Below are 16,958 nucleotides of genomic sequence, written 5' to 3'. Positions count from 1 at the left end.
CGGCAAGTTCCTGAAGATACTGGACAACCGGGAAAGTAAGAATTCAAGTTCAAGGAGACTGATGGAGTTCAGGCCCAGCACACAAGTTTGGAATTCTGGGGGCTGAGATTTGGCAAAAAAATCCCAGCCATTCGTAGCAGAGAATTCAGATTCCGAGGACTAATGCTATTTGCTTTCTGCCTAGTTTTATAGAGCGGTGCTGGCCACACACTGGAGGATGTTATTAGGGAATCCATCTCTTAGCTTTTGCTCCTTAGGCTGAATAAACCTTGTTTCATTCTTTTCACAGGTCATACTTTCCATTTCTTTAATTATGTTACTTTTCTCTAAACTTTCTCCAATTTTCCTTTTAAAAAACCGGGACCAAACCTTCAAAACACTGTAACAATTGGCTTAGTTCTGAGCACAGGAAATGATTGTTTTTCTAAAATGTCACACCCCAGACAACATTTCTTCCCAGGTTTTTTCCACCTGGTTTTATTTATTGATTTACCGATTGATTTTTAGAGAGACCGATGTTGTTCCACTTAATTATGTATTCATTGGCTGATTCTTCTGTGTCCTTACCAGGATCCAACCTGCAACCTTGGTGTTTTGGGATGACAGTCTAACCAACTGAGCCACCCGGCCCTGGATGCCACTTGTTTTTCATGGGGCCATTTGGTGATCATCTTATCTAGATATCATGTTCATTTTATCTGATTTTACATTTTATTTTTTCCATCACCATTTATCCCCTCTGTGCCCTCCTCCACCTTCATCCACCCCTCCCGCCATATCATGCTAATTTTAAACTAAATGTGATCAAATTGGAACATAACTTTTTCAATAATTTTTCCTTTCAACTTCAAAGGTTCAGAGTTGGAAAGGTATTGGCTCAAATCAGCCCCCCCCCCCCCCATTTTGGGAAGACAGCGGTAGATTAGGGAATGCTGCCAGGCTGCCAGTCCTTCTGTTCCGTGACACGCGCCCCTCACGCAGCACACGAAGCCGCATCTTCACGATGCCTCCTTCATTTGTTTTTGCCCCCGCTCATCCCAACAGGTTACACACCGGGCTAGCTAACACGTTGAGAAGTGACACAGAACAGAGACATTTGCTTAGCCATAAATAAAAGCTGGACGCTGGGGAGGCCGCGCCAGGCGGCCGGGCGAGGCGGGCGGCTCTGGGCGCACCTCCCCGTGGCCGGCAGCTCGGCGTGCGGGGCGCGGCCCAGGCCCCAGCGCTGGACGCCCGCCGGGCAGCGTTTCCAGCCGGCGGCCTGGCTCTCCTGGCACCGGGGAGGAGAAATGTTCGCCGGGCAATAAAAACTTTCGGTTTACACAGCAATAAACACAGGGCCTGCCTTTTGCTGGGAGAAGAAACTTGACCCCCGAGTTTAACGGGGGGGGGGACCCTTTCCAAGTTAGAGTCTGGCGAGGGCCACTCCGCCGAAACGGCCGGGGACCCGCAGCCACCGCCGGGGCGGGTCACTGCGGGGAAGGGCACGGCCTCGCCCCCCGCGGCCGGGGGAACACAGCGCCCCGCGCGGGGCTGCGGAGGTGCGAGGGCCGCGCCGCCCCCCCGGCCCCGCCCGCGCCGCAGCCCCCTCCCCGCCCGGCCCCGCCCGCGCTGCCGCCCCCGCCCGGCCCCCCCCCGGGCCCCTCCCGGGCGCGGGCCCGGCTCCCGGCCGCAGCGGCCCGCGTGCGCCGCCACACGTAGCGGCAGACAGCCCTGAACTAGGTCGGCCCGAGCGGGCACCGCAGACGTGGGCCGGCCGGCGCGGCGGGTCACCGGCGGCCAATAGCCAGGGCGCGGCCCGCCCCGTCGCCTCCCCCTCGGGGCGCCTATAAGTCGCCCGCTGCGCCCCGGGCGCCTCCGCCAGGCCCGACTCCAGCTGGGCGGCTGCGCGCACTCGGCTCGCCGATCCCGCCGCCGTCGCCGGCCGGGCGGACCTGGGCTCCGCGCTCTCGCGAGAAGTCGCTGCAGCGGGGCGGTGGGGCGTCGGAGCCCGCGGGCCCTCCGGGGCGAAGATGGGGGCGCGCGCCGTGAAGCCGTGGCTCCTGCTGCTCGCCCTCGCGCTCCGGCCCTGGCCTCGCCGCGTCGGCGCGGACGCCGAGAGGCCCCCCGGCATCCCCGCAGGTGAGCGCGCCGCCCGGCCCGCCCGGGCGGCTCCTTCATCCTCCGGCCGCGCGGCTCGCAGGTGCGCAGGTGGGGCCCGCCCCGCCCCGGCCCCGCGAGGCCGGGGACCTGCCGCCCCGCGGGCCGGCCGAGGCGCGGGGTGGGCTGCGCCGCCCGGGCCCGAGCGCGCCCGCTGACCGCGCGCGGCGCTGCGGACCCCGCGGGCTCCGAGTGCTCGGTGGCCCGAGCGCGCAGCGACTTTCTGCTGCCAGGCCGGGGAGCCCGTTCAGTCTTGCAGTCCCCGCACCGACCCCGGCCCCTTTCCTGCCACGCGCCTCTCCTCCTTCCCTGGAGCTGGCAGGATTTGCCCGTGTTAGACGAGGCGGCACTCCCCCTGTGACCCGAACACGGGGCTCAGTGTACTTTCTGATTGATGGTGACACATTCCTTCCAAGCGCCCCGGGAAGCAGCCGGTAACACCTACCTCGTGCCAAAAACAGCGCTCAGAGCCTCGGCCGCTTTGGGCAGCGCTGCCGGCTGCCCGGTACGCGTGGGCAGCCGCCTCCTCCCCGGGGCCTGGAGGAAGCTGCGGACACAGCCCCGCCGAGCCCCCCGGCTCCTGAACCTGGTGCCGGCTCTTGTTTCAGAAGCTGGAGCTGCAGTGGGGAGTCAAGTTCATGTAAAACAAAACTTTTCACGTTCAGCCAGATTAAAGACCGTCTCACCACATGTTTGTCTAAACATAACTTGGCTGCCGTTTGTCACACATGAGGTGTCTGTGCACTTTTCCACTTTTGTGCTGTAATTCTGCTTAATTATCTGAAATTAGATCTTGCATATAAATATCCTGCTATACTTTTTTTTTAAATTAGTATAATTTTGGCACTTTTTTTTTTTTGTAAGTACATAGTGCACTTTTCTACTTGAATTTTGCTTAACACAAAGACAGAATTTTTTGTTTCAGGCTTACACTCAAGTTGACATTTGGTGTAGAGTTTAGCTAATCCACGTAGCAATAGTTTTGTCTTCATCTTTAAAATCCTCACCCAAGGATCTGTTTCTGCATTGATTTTTTAGAGAGAGAGGAAGGATGAGAGAGAGAAACATCGGTTGCCTCCCTTATACTCCCACCCGGGATTGAACCCACAGCCTACACTGACCAGGAATCAAACCTGCAACCTTTTTGAGCAGAGGCCGAGGCTCCGACCAATTGAGCCCCCTGACCAGAGCCTGTCTTCATCTTTAGGTGTTTCAGAAGACTTCAGTGGGTAAACTGCCGGTCTTTCTCCTTTCCTGCTTTGTTAGCTTGAGAAACTTGAGCATTCAGATGGATTTCTGTCAGTTAACAAGATGCTTTTCTTTCTCTCAGGTATATCTGATGGTTCAAAATGGATTTCTGAACCCTGTGTGGTTCCTTTAAATTTGAACTGAATTTTTTCATAACTTAAAATTTTTCTTTTACTATAACAGCTAGGAAACAGATAAATGCCTTCAGCACACTTGGAAATGGAGATAGTAAAAAAAAATTCACTGGAAAAATGACTTTCTTTGTAAAATACCCAAGGAAACTTAGTGGGAAATAAAATAACCTCTCAGGGCGTTGCTACTTTTAGAGGGACCTCTTCAGTCTCTATTTTATTTCACTTAAACACCAACACCCTTTACTTTTTATAGAACGCATTTCTTTGTCGCTGCCTTTAAGTTTACAGTCTGAATCACCTTCCTTTCCTACTCTGGCTTTTACATTTCGTGGAGCTGGACAGTAAAGTTTTAATGGACATCAGAGAAAGGGAATTTCAGATATGAATGTTTTTCTGAGAAAATGACCACGTAAAACCCACTGCCGAAATTCGAGGACTGGTTGCTTTTGGTGGTTGGGTATGGAGAGTTCAGTTATCGCCTAAATGCAGGAAAATATTAATTTTTAATAGGTAGAGCTGGCAGTAGCTAGTTTGACTATGAACTTTTGTTTAGGTAGATGTGATAAGCTAATAAATGTAGATGGTACACTGATAATGTGGCAAGAATCCTGGACTGTGCTCCATTCTCTTCCTAAAATATTTCAAGTGAAAATTACTAAATTGGAAACTTTTATTTATGTAAATATCAAGTAAACTCTGGAACTAAGTTGTCTAGCTTCCTGGAGGTCTGTAGGGAGCTTGCTTATCATGTCTAACTCCCTGTCTTTGTCACCAGGTCCCTGCTAGCCATGAAGAAATAGATGAGAGTTTCTTGGCCCTATTGACATTTTGAGCCATGTAATTATTTATTGTAGGTGCTGTTCTGTTCATTGTATGATGTTTAGCAACATCCTTGGCCTCTACCCACTACATGCCAGGAGCACCCTCCTCCGGGTGTGAGAGTGAAAACTTTCTCAAAATGAAAATGGGCCAAATGTCTCCTGAGGGGTTGAAAAACCACTGGAGTAGACAAATGTGTATGTGAGGCAATGCAGCCTTATAGTGTTATTGGAATGATAATAGCAGCTCTTTTTTGAAAGGAAGTATTTATAGTGATTTTCCATTTTTCCGTTGAAGTAGAGAATGTGCTAGTTGAGTCACATTAATCAGAATTTGGAATATAGTTTTTCCTAGCTCTGATGCTATTGCCGGTCCAGAGTTGAGAACACTGCCCTTTGCTACGTTACTGAGCGTTCTGCTGTGTGTTGTTTTTATTCTGTTTTGGTTGTCACTTTGTTCTTACCATGGAAAGAATCTAAACAAGATGCTGGTTAAAAACAATCATTTTCTTCCAGAATCATTTATGGAATTTTACCTTAAAATTATATCCCCATGGGAGCTTTTGTGGCAGTACCCTTCTAATGAGCATCAACAAGTCAGGTTCATACCTTGTTCATCTTTCCTGCACTGTTCCACCTTCCAAAGAGAGAAGACGAGTGGATGTATTCCTGTCAGTCGTTTGCAGCCGGGTCTTCAGACCTGGATCAGAATTTCTGTGTGTTTTCTGAGGCACCTTGACTGTTTCATAATCTAAATTGGGCAGAAACCAAGTTTTGGGCAAAAATGGAGGAAATGGTTTCAGATGTTTCTGTCAAGACCAGTATTTTTCAACCATGTTCATTTATAAACTCTTTAATTTACTCAGGCGCATTTAAAGAGGAAAGGAGAGGTTTGTCCCTAACTGCTGATGCGAACCGGCAATTTATGGGGTGGAGAGGGAAAGAGCAAGGTCCTGGAGAAACCTCTGGAAGGAAGAGAAAGAGGCTTCCTCTGTGCACTTTCTGTGTTTTGGGCTCCAGCCACACACGACTCACCATTCTTAAACAGCCTGTGCTTTTTATTTCATAGTATAGATATAGGCATATGAAGCAGCCCTAGACAATGGGAGGATAGGAAATAAAAATTAAAATGAGATACCCTTTTCTACCCATCACCTTGGCTAAAGCATTTTAAAATGAACTGATTATATACTACGTGTTGCAAGGGTGAAAACTCTTAGACTGTTGATGAAATTGCATCATCTTTGGAGAACAAATTAGTAATGTCTAGTGACAGAGAGAATACTCATATCCTACCATCCTGTAGCATAGTCAGCTCTCCATATCCACGGGTTCTATATCCACGGGTTCTGGGTCCTCAGAACCAACTGACTGTGGACCGAAAACAGTATTTTCAACCAGCAGCTGGGAATCCATGGATGGAGAGGGCTGACTGCATACATTATGGGTTTTTTTTTAATCTTCACCTGAGAATATTTTTTCCATTGCTTTTCCGAGAGAATGGAAGGAAGGCAGGGAGCTGGGGAGAGACAGGGAGAGAGGGGAAGGAGAGAGGGGGAGGGAGGGAAAGAGAGAGAGAGAAAGAAGGAGAGAGAGGGAAAGAAGGAGAGAGAAAGCGAGGAATGGAGAGAAACATCGATGTGAGAGAGACACATTGTTTGGATGCCTCCTGCACTTGCCTCCTGCACGTGCCCTGACCAGGGCCGGGGAGTCAAACATGCAACTGAGGTATGTGCCCTTGGCTGGAATTGAACTCAGGACCCTTCCATCTGCAGGGCCAACGCTCTAACCATTTAGCCAAACCGGCTAGGGCACATTGTAGTTTTTTGTGTTTTTTCTTAGAAGAAAAGACTGATTTTACTTTCAAATTTTTGGAAATAGTTGTGGTATCCCTGCGGGATTCTGGAACTAATCCCCTGTGGATATCTAGGAACAACTGTACTCTCAAATTTCTTTGTCTACCTGCTCTCTCTCTTTTTTGTTAATCTTCACCCAGAAATTTTTTTCTCTCATTGATTTTTAGAGAGAGCAGAGGGGAGGGAGAGGGGAAGAGAAAGAGAGAAACATTGATGTGAGAGAGACGCATAGACCAGTTGCCTCCCATACTCGTCCTGACCGAGGCTGGGGCTCGAACCTGCAACCCAGGTATGTGCCCCCAAGGGGAATCGAACCCATGACCCTTCTGTGTGCAGGCCAGTGCTCTAACCATTGAGCCACGATGGCCAGGGCTGTGTTTGCCTGTTCTTGAAATTCTATTGATTGTTTAAATTTAGCTCCTAGAAAATTCTTCCTCTTAGTGTTTTTGTTCGGCGCTCTTTCGAACACAGTCCACTTGGCTTGTACAGATCATGCCCACTTTGTGTGGTGGATGTTTATGTTCCCTAAATTATAAATTCCCTGAAGTAAGGCTGTGTGCTCGCCACAGTACTTCCTTGTTTTTTGAACACAAAGGAGATTCTCAATTGATGTTTGTTGAGTTTTTGGTCCACTCAGAGAATTGTGGATTTGGTCCACTCATGTGAATTGACTCACATGCAGTCAGAGAGATTGCTCGCTGCTCCTTTCCCCAGGATTTGAATTAAATTCACCAAGCTGCTTTTCTCCACCTGGGGACCCATGCACTACACAACCGTGGTCTAGCAATTTATGAGTAAAGCATCGGTCGAGGCCTTGGCTCTGATGATAGGCAACTCTCCTCCGTGTTATATTTTTTGCCCTACCCTCCTTGCTCATCTCTGAATCACCTTCAGAAGTGCATTCAGCGGTTGGGTACTGTGATCCTCTCTTATACGTGGTGAAGTGGAGATTTGGATGGTTATGGAACTTGCAGACGATCACATTGCTGCAGAGCAACACGCGAGGGGTGGTTCCCTCTCTTCAGGCCACTCTCCGAGTCTTTCCTGAAGTCCTCATTGTTCTGTGGGCTTTTGGGATCTGTGGGCATTAGAGACCTAAAGAAGCAGAGGAACTCGCTGCTAAGAGAGAAAGCGCATACTTGGTAGGTTTGCATAAATGGGGGGGACAGGTACAAAGTGAAGGCAAACTGCCCTAGGTCAGGGTGACTAACTGGCCCATAGGCCAGATCCCACCAGACAGATACAGCTCCTTGTTTAAATATGGTTGGTGAGTTAACAATGGTTTTTACATTTTTCAGTGGTTGAAAAATAGCATAAGAAAACTGATACGTTGTGACATGTGAAAATTACATGAGATTCAATTTTCAGGGTCCATAAAGTTTTATTGACTCAACCACATTTGTCCATTTACATATTGTCTGTGGTTGCTTTGGTGCTGTGGTGCAGAGTTGAGTGGTTGCAGAGACTGTATGACCTGGCCCTGGAGAGGAAAGTTGTGCCAACCCGTGCCTTAGGCGATGACAGTGCCACTGAAGCTGTGGCTCATGCAGATCTGCTGCTCCCTAGGAAAGAGCCGGACTCTGGACAGTAGCAGCTGGCTCTGGGCATTGGAGAGGCCTGTTTTATATTATTTTATTTTTTAAAGTTGAAGGTGCACAGCCTGATGGTTTGGTTTACATACAGTGTGAAATGATTGCCCACATTAGGTTCAGCTCACATCAGTGTTCTGATAGAGATACAATAAAATGAAAAGAAAGAAAAGGAAAGGAAAACATTTTCTTCTTGTGATGAGAGCTCTTAGGATGAACTCTCTGAACAACTTTTCTGTGCCTCACATGGCAATGTTAACTGTAGTTGTCTCTAGTACTTATTTCTCTTATGACTGGACGTTTCTACCTTCTGGAGTGGGCTGTTTTTCATTTTAGACCTTTGAATTCAAAGCATAGAGCTGCTCTGTTATATATCACACGGCGCCTGATGCTAACGAGACATATACTTTGGTGTAAATAGTGTACTTACGATCAGAAGTGAATGAAACTCTGATGGCCGTTTGGAAAAGAGATGCACATTTCTTCAGAGCTTGTGTGTGTCCTAGAAATTTGGTCTAGAAACTCAGTTATAAATTTTTGTCTAGGTTCCTGACAGGAATGATTAACACATTTATCAATGAATATTTTTATTTTTCAACTGTTGCTATAAATTAGGCTAAACTGAGAAATTGGTTGCTTTAAAAGTGACATATTTTTCTCTTCTACAGGCTTGCATGTGCTATGTGCTTCCTCACTAAACTAAACTGAAATAATAGAACTGATTTTCAGAGCTATTGAGATTTTAGTTAGCCAAGAAATAGATATCCAGAGCAGTAGAATGGTCAACAGTGTGCTAGGATTTGTTGTCCTTCCACTACCTGTGTTTGGTAGTCATGCTTCTGAAGATGGTCTAGCAGCACAGAACTGATCACTACCTGTTAGCTGGGTCACAAGAATACCCCTTCAAAAAGTACTGTTTATAATTTAAAAATACAGTAACTTCAAATAACTTTTAATGTTTTCCACTCCGGGTAACTTTAAAACAAAATTCAAACAGCAGAGGTATGTTATTTTTCTACCTAGAGGAAAGATTTCCGTTACATATTTTCTTTGTGTGTTAAGATTTCCATTACATATTTCTTCGTGTGACTTCTGTTATCAGTTTTTTTAAAAATATACAACTCTTTATTAAAAAATCTAATTCAGGTTGGTGCATTTACATACTTAATTACTAGATTGAGTCAGTCCTTAATTGTATTCGTAGCATACTGTAGCAGTTTTGGGAAAATAACAGTCATTTTTTTTATTCCTATTGAAATATGGGTATATCTGCTCCTCTTGTTAAATTTATTTCTTAAAGGAGATGGGATTAAATGAGAAAATGCTCTGTTTGTTAACGGTAGAAATATACTTTGTTTACTGTTTCTATTCTGCTACAAGAAATTTGGTTTAAAGTTTTGTTTGTATAGACTTAGAATTTAATTTTGTCTAGTTAGGGAGGAAACTAAATAAATGGTGAGCAGACAGACAATCTTTGCTTTTATTTTAAGCACAGTCATCACTGAAGTCTTTGTTTACTGTTCCTCTGGACTTTTACTCCTCTGACAAGGAAGTAACAGTTTCTATACAAATTTCTGAGTGATGGGGACATGCCCCAGTCACTGTCAGAACAGATGGGGTCTGCCCTGGCCAGTTTGGCTCAGTGGTTAGAGTGTCAGCCTGTGGACTGAAGGATCCTGGATTCGATTGTGACCAAAGGCATGTGCCTCAGTTGCAGGCTTGATCCCTGGCCCGGGTGTGTGGGAGACAACCCGTTGATCTCTCCCTCTCTGTCTCCACCTCCCTCTCCTTTCCCCTCCCTCTCTCTTCCACTCTCTCTGAAAAGCAGTGGAGAAGATAATCCTCCAGTGAGGGTTTAAAACAAAAGGCAGACAGGGTCTTCTTATCTATTTATCTTCTCCCTTTGATGGGGTTCATGTTTCTGAACAACCACTGTATTTATAATTAAAATTTTCACTAGAAATGAAAAAAAACCCCCGAAAAAACCCCACATTTAGACTTCAAACCCTGGCCGCGTAGCTCCTTTGGTGAGAGAGTTGTCCTGGCACGCCAAGGTTGCTGGTGTGATCCCCAGTCAGGCACATGCAACAATCAGCCAGCGATGCCCAGATGAGCGGAGCAGCAAATCGGTGTTGCTCGCTCTCGATCGCTCACTTGCTCTGAAAGTCAATTTTTAAAATTTCAATATAACTCAAGAACATGCTTAATGCTCTAAATATACTATATAAAACTTCTTTCTTTCTTCCCCGCGCCCCCCCCCCCCCCCTTTCCTTTTGGCCTGTCGTTCGGCCTGCGCGGGGTTCTGACTTGGAGGCCTCAGTCATATCCCACAGATGGTAGCTTGGCCCCCTCGGCTCCTCCCCTGAGCACACACCGGGTCCCCCGGTGTCTGACCCTGCTCCCCTGTACCAGCAGGGTTACCACGGCAGCAGCAGGCCATCAGTAGGGTGCAACTAGCCTGTCTCAGGACGGCCCTGGCCCAGCTCACGCTCCCTGTGTGTGGGTGAACAATCCAACGCCTGGTGAATTCTGCTTCACCAGGACAGGAAGGGTCGACGCCGAAGGATCAGAAAGCGACGTCGCTGTGAACACTTGGCCCCACAGGCCAGTTATCCCTGTGGTCACTTTTCTGACACCCCCTGCCTAAAACCCGAAAGGGCAGGAGGATCGTGAGGCCCCTCTTTCACGGTCTGTATCGTACTGAAAATCAAGATAAAGCGAGCGTTTCCCCTGCTCCACGGGAGGTGTCTGTCCTCTGTGAGCTCGCCTTAGGACACCTGCGTTTCCATGTGACAGGTGTGCCGCCCCAGTCCCATGCCCCACCTGGCACTGTCCCCGGAGCGGGTTGTGCCCGGCTGTGGTGGCTGGGCACTTGGCACCAGAACTATGTAAAACGTTTAATACAAGTAAGGGTTTCAGTACATACAGCTAAAATGGGGGCCTGAATGTGAGGAAAAGTGTTTGTAACAAACATGGTTGAGGCTCCAAAGTGGGCCAGAATTAAAATTAAATTTTATTTGTTATATTAATTGTCCTGTTGATTTTAAATATTGCTTTTATTATTTTGGATGTGTAAGACATACTGGTGTTTATGACATTAATTGCACATCTAAGCATTTTCTTTAGGGTTACATCCTCAAAATTTTAAAAGGAATTGTATTTTCTAATTACTGCTCATATGTAATTATTATTATTCTTTTTAAATTTGTACCTGAGGATATGTTTAGAAAGAGAAAAGGAGGGAGGGAGGGAGAGAAATACTGATGTGAGAGAGAAACATCAATTGATTGCCTCTTGTAGGTGCCCCTGCCAGGGGTCGAACCCACTACATGGGTATGTGCCCTGACCAAGAATTGACCCTGCACCCTTTTATATTTAAACAGGAGAAAATGAAGATTTACTATGTACACATGGGGAATTCACATGAGAATTCCAGACAGTAAGGCAAAATGAGGTATATGTGTTACTCGACTGAGGAGAGGTCGGAGTCTGGTCACTTCAAAGGGCAGTAAGGCAATTCACAGGGAGAGGAACGTTAGTGTTCAGTAAGCAGACGTGTGCTGGGCACTACACAGAGGACTTGATGGAAGGGGCCTTGCTGGTTCCTTCCTATTACACTATGATCTGTGGTGATAGCACCTTTCTGGAACAGGCTTCCTATCTTAAATTCTTTCAGGCAGTTCGAGGGAAGATTCAAAGTTCTTCTTGAGCCTTCTAGGCCTTAAAAATAACCAGCTTAAAATGATCAGTATTCCTAAGAGGCATATTTTGTGGTGGCAAATGCTGCCCTACTAAGGCAGATAAACAAACATGGAATATAAGTCAGAAGGTATGAAGTGCTGTGATAAAACCTGAAGGAGAGCAGTGGACTGAGAATGACTGGAGTGCTGTTTTATGGTCATCAGACAGACTTTGCTTAGCAGGTGACATTAGAGCAGAGAAAATTAAATGAAGCCAATCAGGTCTCATCTGGGAAAGGCATTCCAGGTCGAGAGATCGATCAGCCAGGAACCTGCACCCTTTTAGTGCGTGGGGCGATGCTCAATCAGCTGAGCCACCGGCCAGGGCAAGTCACTGCTTACACGTTTTAAAGTTTCTTCTACAGAAAAAGAGGGTTTTCCTTTGGCATAAAGCTGTGGTTTGCTCCTCTGTGCTGTGACACCGTTTGGTAAAGATTCTTGTGGCGTGAAGGGACTTTCAAACACATGCAGTTTATTGCTCTCACAACCTCCCCTGGTCAGTCTGGACACTCAGGGCACTGAGGAGATACAGAACATTGTTCAGGAAGTCCCAGAAGCTATACTTCTTAATTCCAGTGACCACTGAGTCCCAACACAGCACCCGTGTCCCATCAGCAAGGCTGTCACTGACTAGTCTGTTTTGCTGGTTTGAAGCCAAAACTTTCATGGGGCCTTAGGATACTAATTACTTACAGATGCAATACACTGGGCTAAGAAGGGAGCCAGTTACTTTTAGATATTTTAAGTGTATTCTCTAACTTGTTTTTAAACATGTAATCATTTTCTTTCAGGTTCTAGCAGTATACTAAACACCAGCAGCTATTTTAGCATCTAAAAAAAAGTCAGCAAATACAGGAATTTTAATAATTTCTTAAAAACAGAGAAGCTGGCTAACAGTTTGCAGAAGGCTAAAATGCCCTCCCTAATTCAGTCACTTGGGAAGTCTTAAGAGCTGTTATGTGGAGGGCAGACTGGCCCTTTGATGGGATTTTCCAGTCATGCCCAAGCCAGCTCTGAGGCCCCTTGTCTTCACAGGTCTTCTCTCTCCAGCTCTAGCCCTGCTGGGTCATTCCAGGCCCCCAGTTGGCACCACAGCTATGACCAGAGTGCCCTGCTGGTCCAGACCCTCTGAAATTCCTGTCAGCCACGTCTAGAGAAGGACAAGTCTCCTTTTTGTCTTAGTTTAGTTTAAATGGTTGGAATTTTCTAAACAGTGACTTTACTAGGTAACCAAGGGCAAAACAAAAAAACCTGAAACTGGAAAACCACCAAAGCAAAGAAATGAACAGACTTATAAAGCAGAGAGACTCAGAGCTCTGCTCTCCTCTTACTCGAGCTACAGACCTGCATGTCTGGCATCCTTGTGGGCGGACAAGTTCCGTGTCCCTGCTCAGCTTTTCTTTCTCCACTCTTCAGTCCCACTCTTCACTTCTTACCACTTTCTTTTCTTTTTAAAAAAAATACGTGTTTATTAATTTCAGAGAGAGGAAGGAGGAGGGGAGAGAGAGAAACATCATCGATGGCCCTGGCCGGTTTGCCTCAGTGGGTTCTGGCCAAGGGCACGTACCTCGGTTGCAAGCTCTACCCTGGCCCTGGTCAGGGCTCCTGCAGGAGGCAACCAAGTGATGTCTCTCTCTCACATCAATGTTTCTCCCCCCCCTCCCCCATTCCACTCTCTCTGAAAAGCAATGGGAAAAATATCCTCGGGTGAGGGTTAAAAAAAAGAAACATCAGTGATGAGAGAGAATTATTGATTGGCTGCGTCCTGCACACCCCCTACTGGGGACTGAGCCCACAACCCGAGCATGGGTCGATGCTCCACCACTGAGCCACACCGGCCAGGCTCCCCACTTTCTTTTGCACAGACAGCTCACTCTTCTCCAGGCTTGGAGTCAGGAAGTCCATGGGTAGATAGCTGTTAATAGGTTACGAAATAATAAAAAAATGCACATTTGGTCTCTGCCCCCAGTTCCTGGTAATATTTGGTGTTTGGTTCCTGACACAAGGCTCTTGAGTGATAGGAGCATCTTTTGTTCTAATGAGACAACTCTTGGAAGGCTCTGGGATGGGGGCTGGTTACCAGAAAGACAAAGCCATGGTTAGAAGCTTGGAACTGTTAGTGCTACCTACTCGCCATCTTCTGAGAGGGAGAGGGGTTAGAAAATAAATTAATTGTTCATGTCTACATGATGAAGCCTCTATAAAAGCTGTGAAGTACGGGGTTTGTAGAGCTGCTGGGTCGGTGATGCATTTATAACCTAGGAGGGTAGTGTCCCCCAGCTCCATGGGATCCTTCCAGACCTTACTCTGTGTATCTCTTCACCTAGCTGTTCATTTGTATCTTCTAAAATACTTTGTAATAAACAGGCAATAGTGAGTAAACTTTTCCTGGGTTCTGTGAGCTGCTCTAGCCAATATTGAACCTGAGGTGGGTCTTGGGAACCTCTGGTTCGTAGCCAGGTCACACAGAAGTTGTGGGTAACAGGGACCTGCTACTTGTGATTGGCATCTGAAGTGGGGGCAGTTTCACGGGACTGAGACCTGTGGGGTCTGCACTAATTCTGGTTGGACTGAATTGAATTGTAGGACACCCAGTTGGTGTGCGAGAATTGGTCAGTGTAGGAAAAAACACCCATATCTGTTGTCAGAAGTGTTGTGTGTAAGTAATAGAGGAGAAACATGACAGAGTTTTCCCTAGATGTGGGAAACTAGACATTTTTATACTTTCACAGGACATAACAGCATAACCCTAGCCGCTGGGCACTGTTTTTTTCCATAGGTGAAAGTTCTTATGTATTTTTGCCTGTAAGTCTTTTCATATTTCTTTAATGCTTGGTTTTGAGTAATTTACATTTGCTTTCATGAATCTACATTTATTACTTTCATAGATCTATATTTATTTAATTAACTAAACTTTAAAAATTCTCCTGGAACCCATTTTCTCTCTAGAGGCAACTATGTCCTAACTTCTTAGGTACAAATATATGCTAAGAATAATTCCCCTTGTGTAATACTCTAAAGTGTAACAATATTTCGAAATTTAATTCAGCAGGTATTTATTGAATGACTAGTCTGTGTTCTGAGTTGCCTAATGTGGAGGAAAAATAGAAAAGCAAGACAAGACAAATAAGAAGCCCTCCAGGCTCAGTGTCCGCTCCACCTTGAAATCCTAAGATTCCTGCAGGGGAATCATTCACATGTAAAACTGCAGGAATCCCAGCGGCACTGCGCGTGGTGAAGGGCCTGTGCGGGAAGAGCTAGACTTATGGGCATTGGGAAACCTGGGTCTTAGTGCTCACCCTGCACTCCCAACCCTGAGCCAGTCACCTCCCTCTTGGGACCTCCTTTGTAATTTATGCTCTTTGTAGTTCTGTTATTTGATGTTTTTTGAATTCTAAGTGTCAGGATGGGTGGTAGAGACAGTGTGCTGCAGGAATCAGAAAAGTGTCCTTAAGTAAACTTCCTGTCGATATATTTGTTAGACCAAAGGAAGCACAGATACAAAGTTGTTTTATATTTTAATATTCTAGTTATTCCTTCAGGAGCTGCGCTTGGACAGACTTTGAGATTGTTTTTTTCCTAACTTTTGATTTAGAGGTCAAAAAGTAAGGCCAAGAATAACTAGAATTCAATTTATATTTAAAAATATTCCAAGTGTTTTAATGTGACAGGAGAAAACAGTCTGGTGTTCATATGAAGCTATTTTCTGTCTTCTGTGAGGAATGATGTACTCTTTAGTACATTTAAACATTGTAAGCTTAAAAAAATAACTATATTTCTCTTAGTCCTGAGTGTTTAACTCATATTGGTTAACAGAAATGATGCTGGTAACTATTTTTTTTAATCTTCACCCGAGGACATTTTTCCCCCCATTGCTTTTCAGAGAGAGTGGGAAGGAGAGCGAGAGAGGGAGGGAGAGAGAGAGATGGGGAGAGAACATGGATGTGGGAGGGACACATCAATTGGTTGCCTCCCACACGTGCCCTGACCAGGGCGGGGGATCAAGCCTGCAACCAAGGTACATGCCCTTGGCTGGAATGGAACCTGGGACCCTTCAGTCCGAGGGCCGACACTAACCACTGAGCAAACTGGCCAGGGCTATGCTGGTAACTCTTTAGAAGTTAACAGTGTTTTTTACATGAATGTGCTATTAAAAATTAGAGGCCCTCTTCTAAATTGTTCCTGAAACAGTTGTCAAATCACCTAGATCTACTTTTTAGATGCATTAAATTCTTTAAAATCTGGTTGCATTTTGTAAACTAGGAACATGGTAAATAAAATCAGTTTATAGGAGAGAAGCAGTATTTGTGCATATGTCCATGTGTGTGTAAGCATGTGAGTTTCTAGCCATGGAGATTACTGTTAGGCCTTGGGAACGGAGTAGAAAGTTGGAATGCCTTCGGATCTGCCCTTTTCTTCTATGTGCTGCTCCGCCGCTTCTCAGTGGCTGGCGGAGTGCTCGTGCCTGCACCTCTAATCTCTAGGATGGAGCACATCCAGTGAGTGAGAGTCTGAGACCAGCTCTTGGAGGAGATGGTGCTCCCCGATGCCTTTTCTCTTTTCCTGGCCTTTCCCCTGTAACTGTTTGCAGAGGGATTTTATGTAAAGTGAAGGAAGCAGTTCAAATAAAACAATTGGTGCAGAAGAGGGTGGCTTAATTTTGAAAATATATACTTGTTTTGAAAAAGCTGTTACTTTTTCAAGTGTAAGATTACCAGAAATCACAGAGCCGTTTAGTCTGGATGTTGTTTTTGGAGATTAACTGTGATTTATTGAATAAGCAATTAAACATTAGCAGATGGTTCTCCTGTAGGGTAGGTGATGTTAAAGAAAAGGCTATTTTTCTTTTTAAATGATAGAGTAACCTTTGTATTACTATTTAACACAGAGTAGTTGGTATTTTCATGTCTCTCAGGTGTACGCACAGGGTTTTATCATAGGCTGTGAAATCCCTGACAGCCACGCCCCTCTTCTCTGGGCCAGTCACTGAAAGGCCTTTTCACCAGGACCAGCAGCACCGCGGTGGGTCCTGGCTTGTGAAGTGGGTGGCTAAGATTCTTCAGTGTGAGGTAAAGGGTAAACTAAGAACCCTACTTTAAACCATACATGTAAAGTTAAGAATTGAATACAAATGTTACTTATATCTCTTTTTCTGCAAATGGATTTAAATTCTTGTAGTTGCAAAGTGCAAATTTTTCTTAGTGTCAGAGAATTCCACATTTGAATTAGTTTCAAACATATTCATATTGTAGAAAACGCTTCGAAATGAGCTTTTTTTCAGTGTGAAGAGGGGATAGAGGATAAGTGGAGAATGGGGTGAAATTGCTTGTAGGCGTGTTAGAAAATTATAAAATATGTGATCTAAATGGATTCAGACAATTCAGAAAAACCCAAACTGGAAACCACTGCCCCAAATGCTGGCAAAGGGGAACTT

The 16,958-nt window shown here is 45.9% G+C and overlaps 1 protein-coding gene across 2 annotated transcripts in view; it reads left to right on the top strand.

Moving 5' to 3' along the window:
* Positions 1-1,996: 1,996 nt before the first annotated feature.
* Positions 1,997-16,958, top strand: part of PLOD2 (procollagen-lysine,2-oxoglutarate 5-dioxygenase 2) — a 104,805-nt gene continuing 89,843 nt past the window's right edge. Inside the window, exon 1 of one of the 2 annotated variants that reach the window (XM_087818067.1) lies at positions 1,997-2,121. In XM_087818067.1, the coding sequence (XP_087674193.1) occupies positions 2,013-2,121 (109 nt within the window). In that variant the 5' untranslated portion in view covers positions 1,997-2,012. The remainder of the gene's footprint in view (positions 2,122-16,958) is intronic. The other variant, XM_087818066.1, reaches the window with a different exon arrangement.

Source organism: Miniopterus natalensis, chromosome 6 (genome assembly GCF_054644295.1).
Source record: "Miniopterus natalensis isolate mMinNat1 chromosome 6, mMinNat1.hap1, whole genome shotgun sequence".
Taxonomy (NCBI): domain Eukaryota; kingdom Metazoa; phylum Chordata; class Mammalia; order Chiroptera; family Miniopteridae; genus Miniopterus; species Miniopterus natalensis.
The sequence above is the reverse complement of the archived record's forward strand: the minus strand, read 5'-3'. Positions and strand labels throughout refer to the sequence as shown.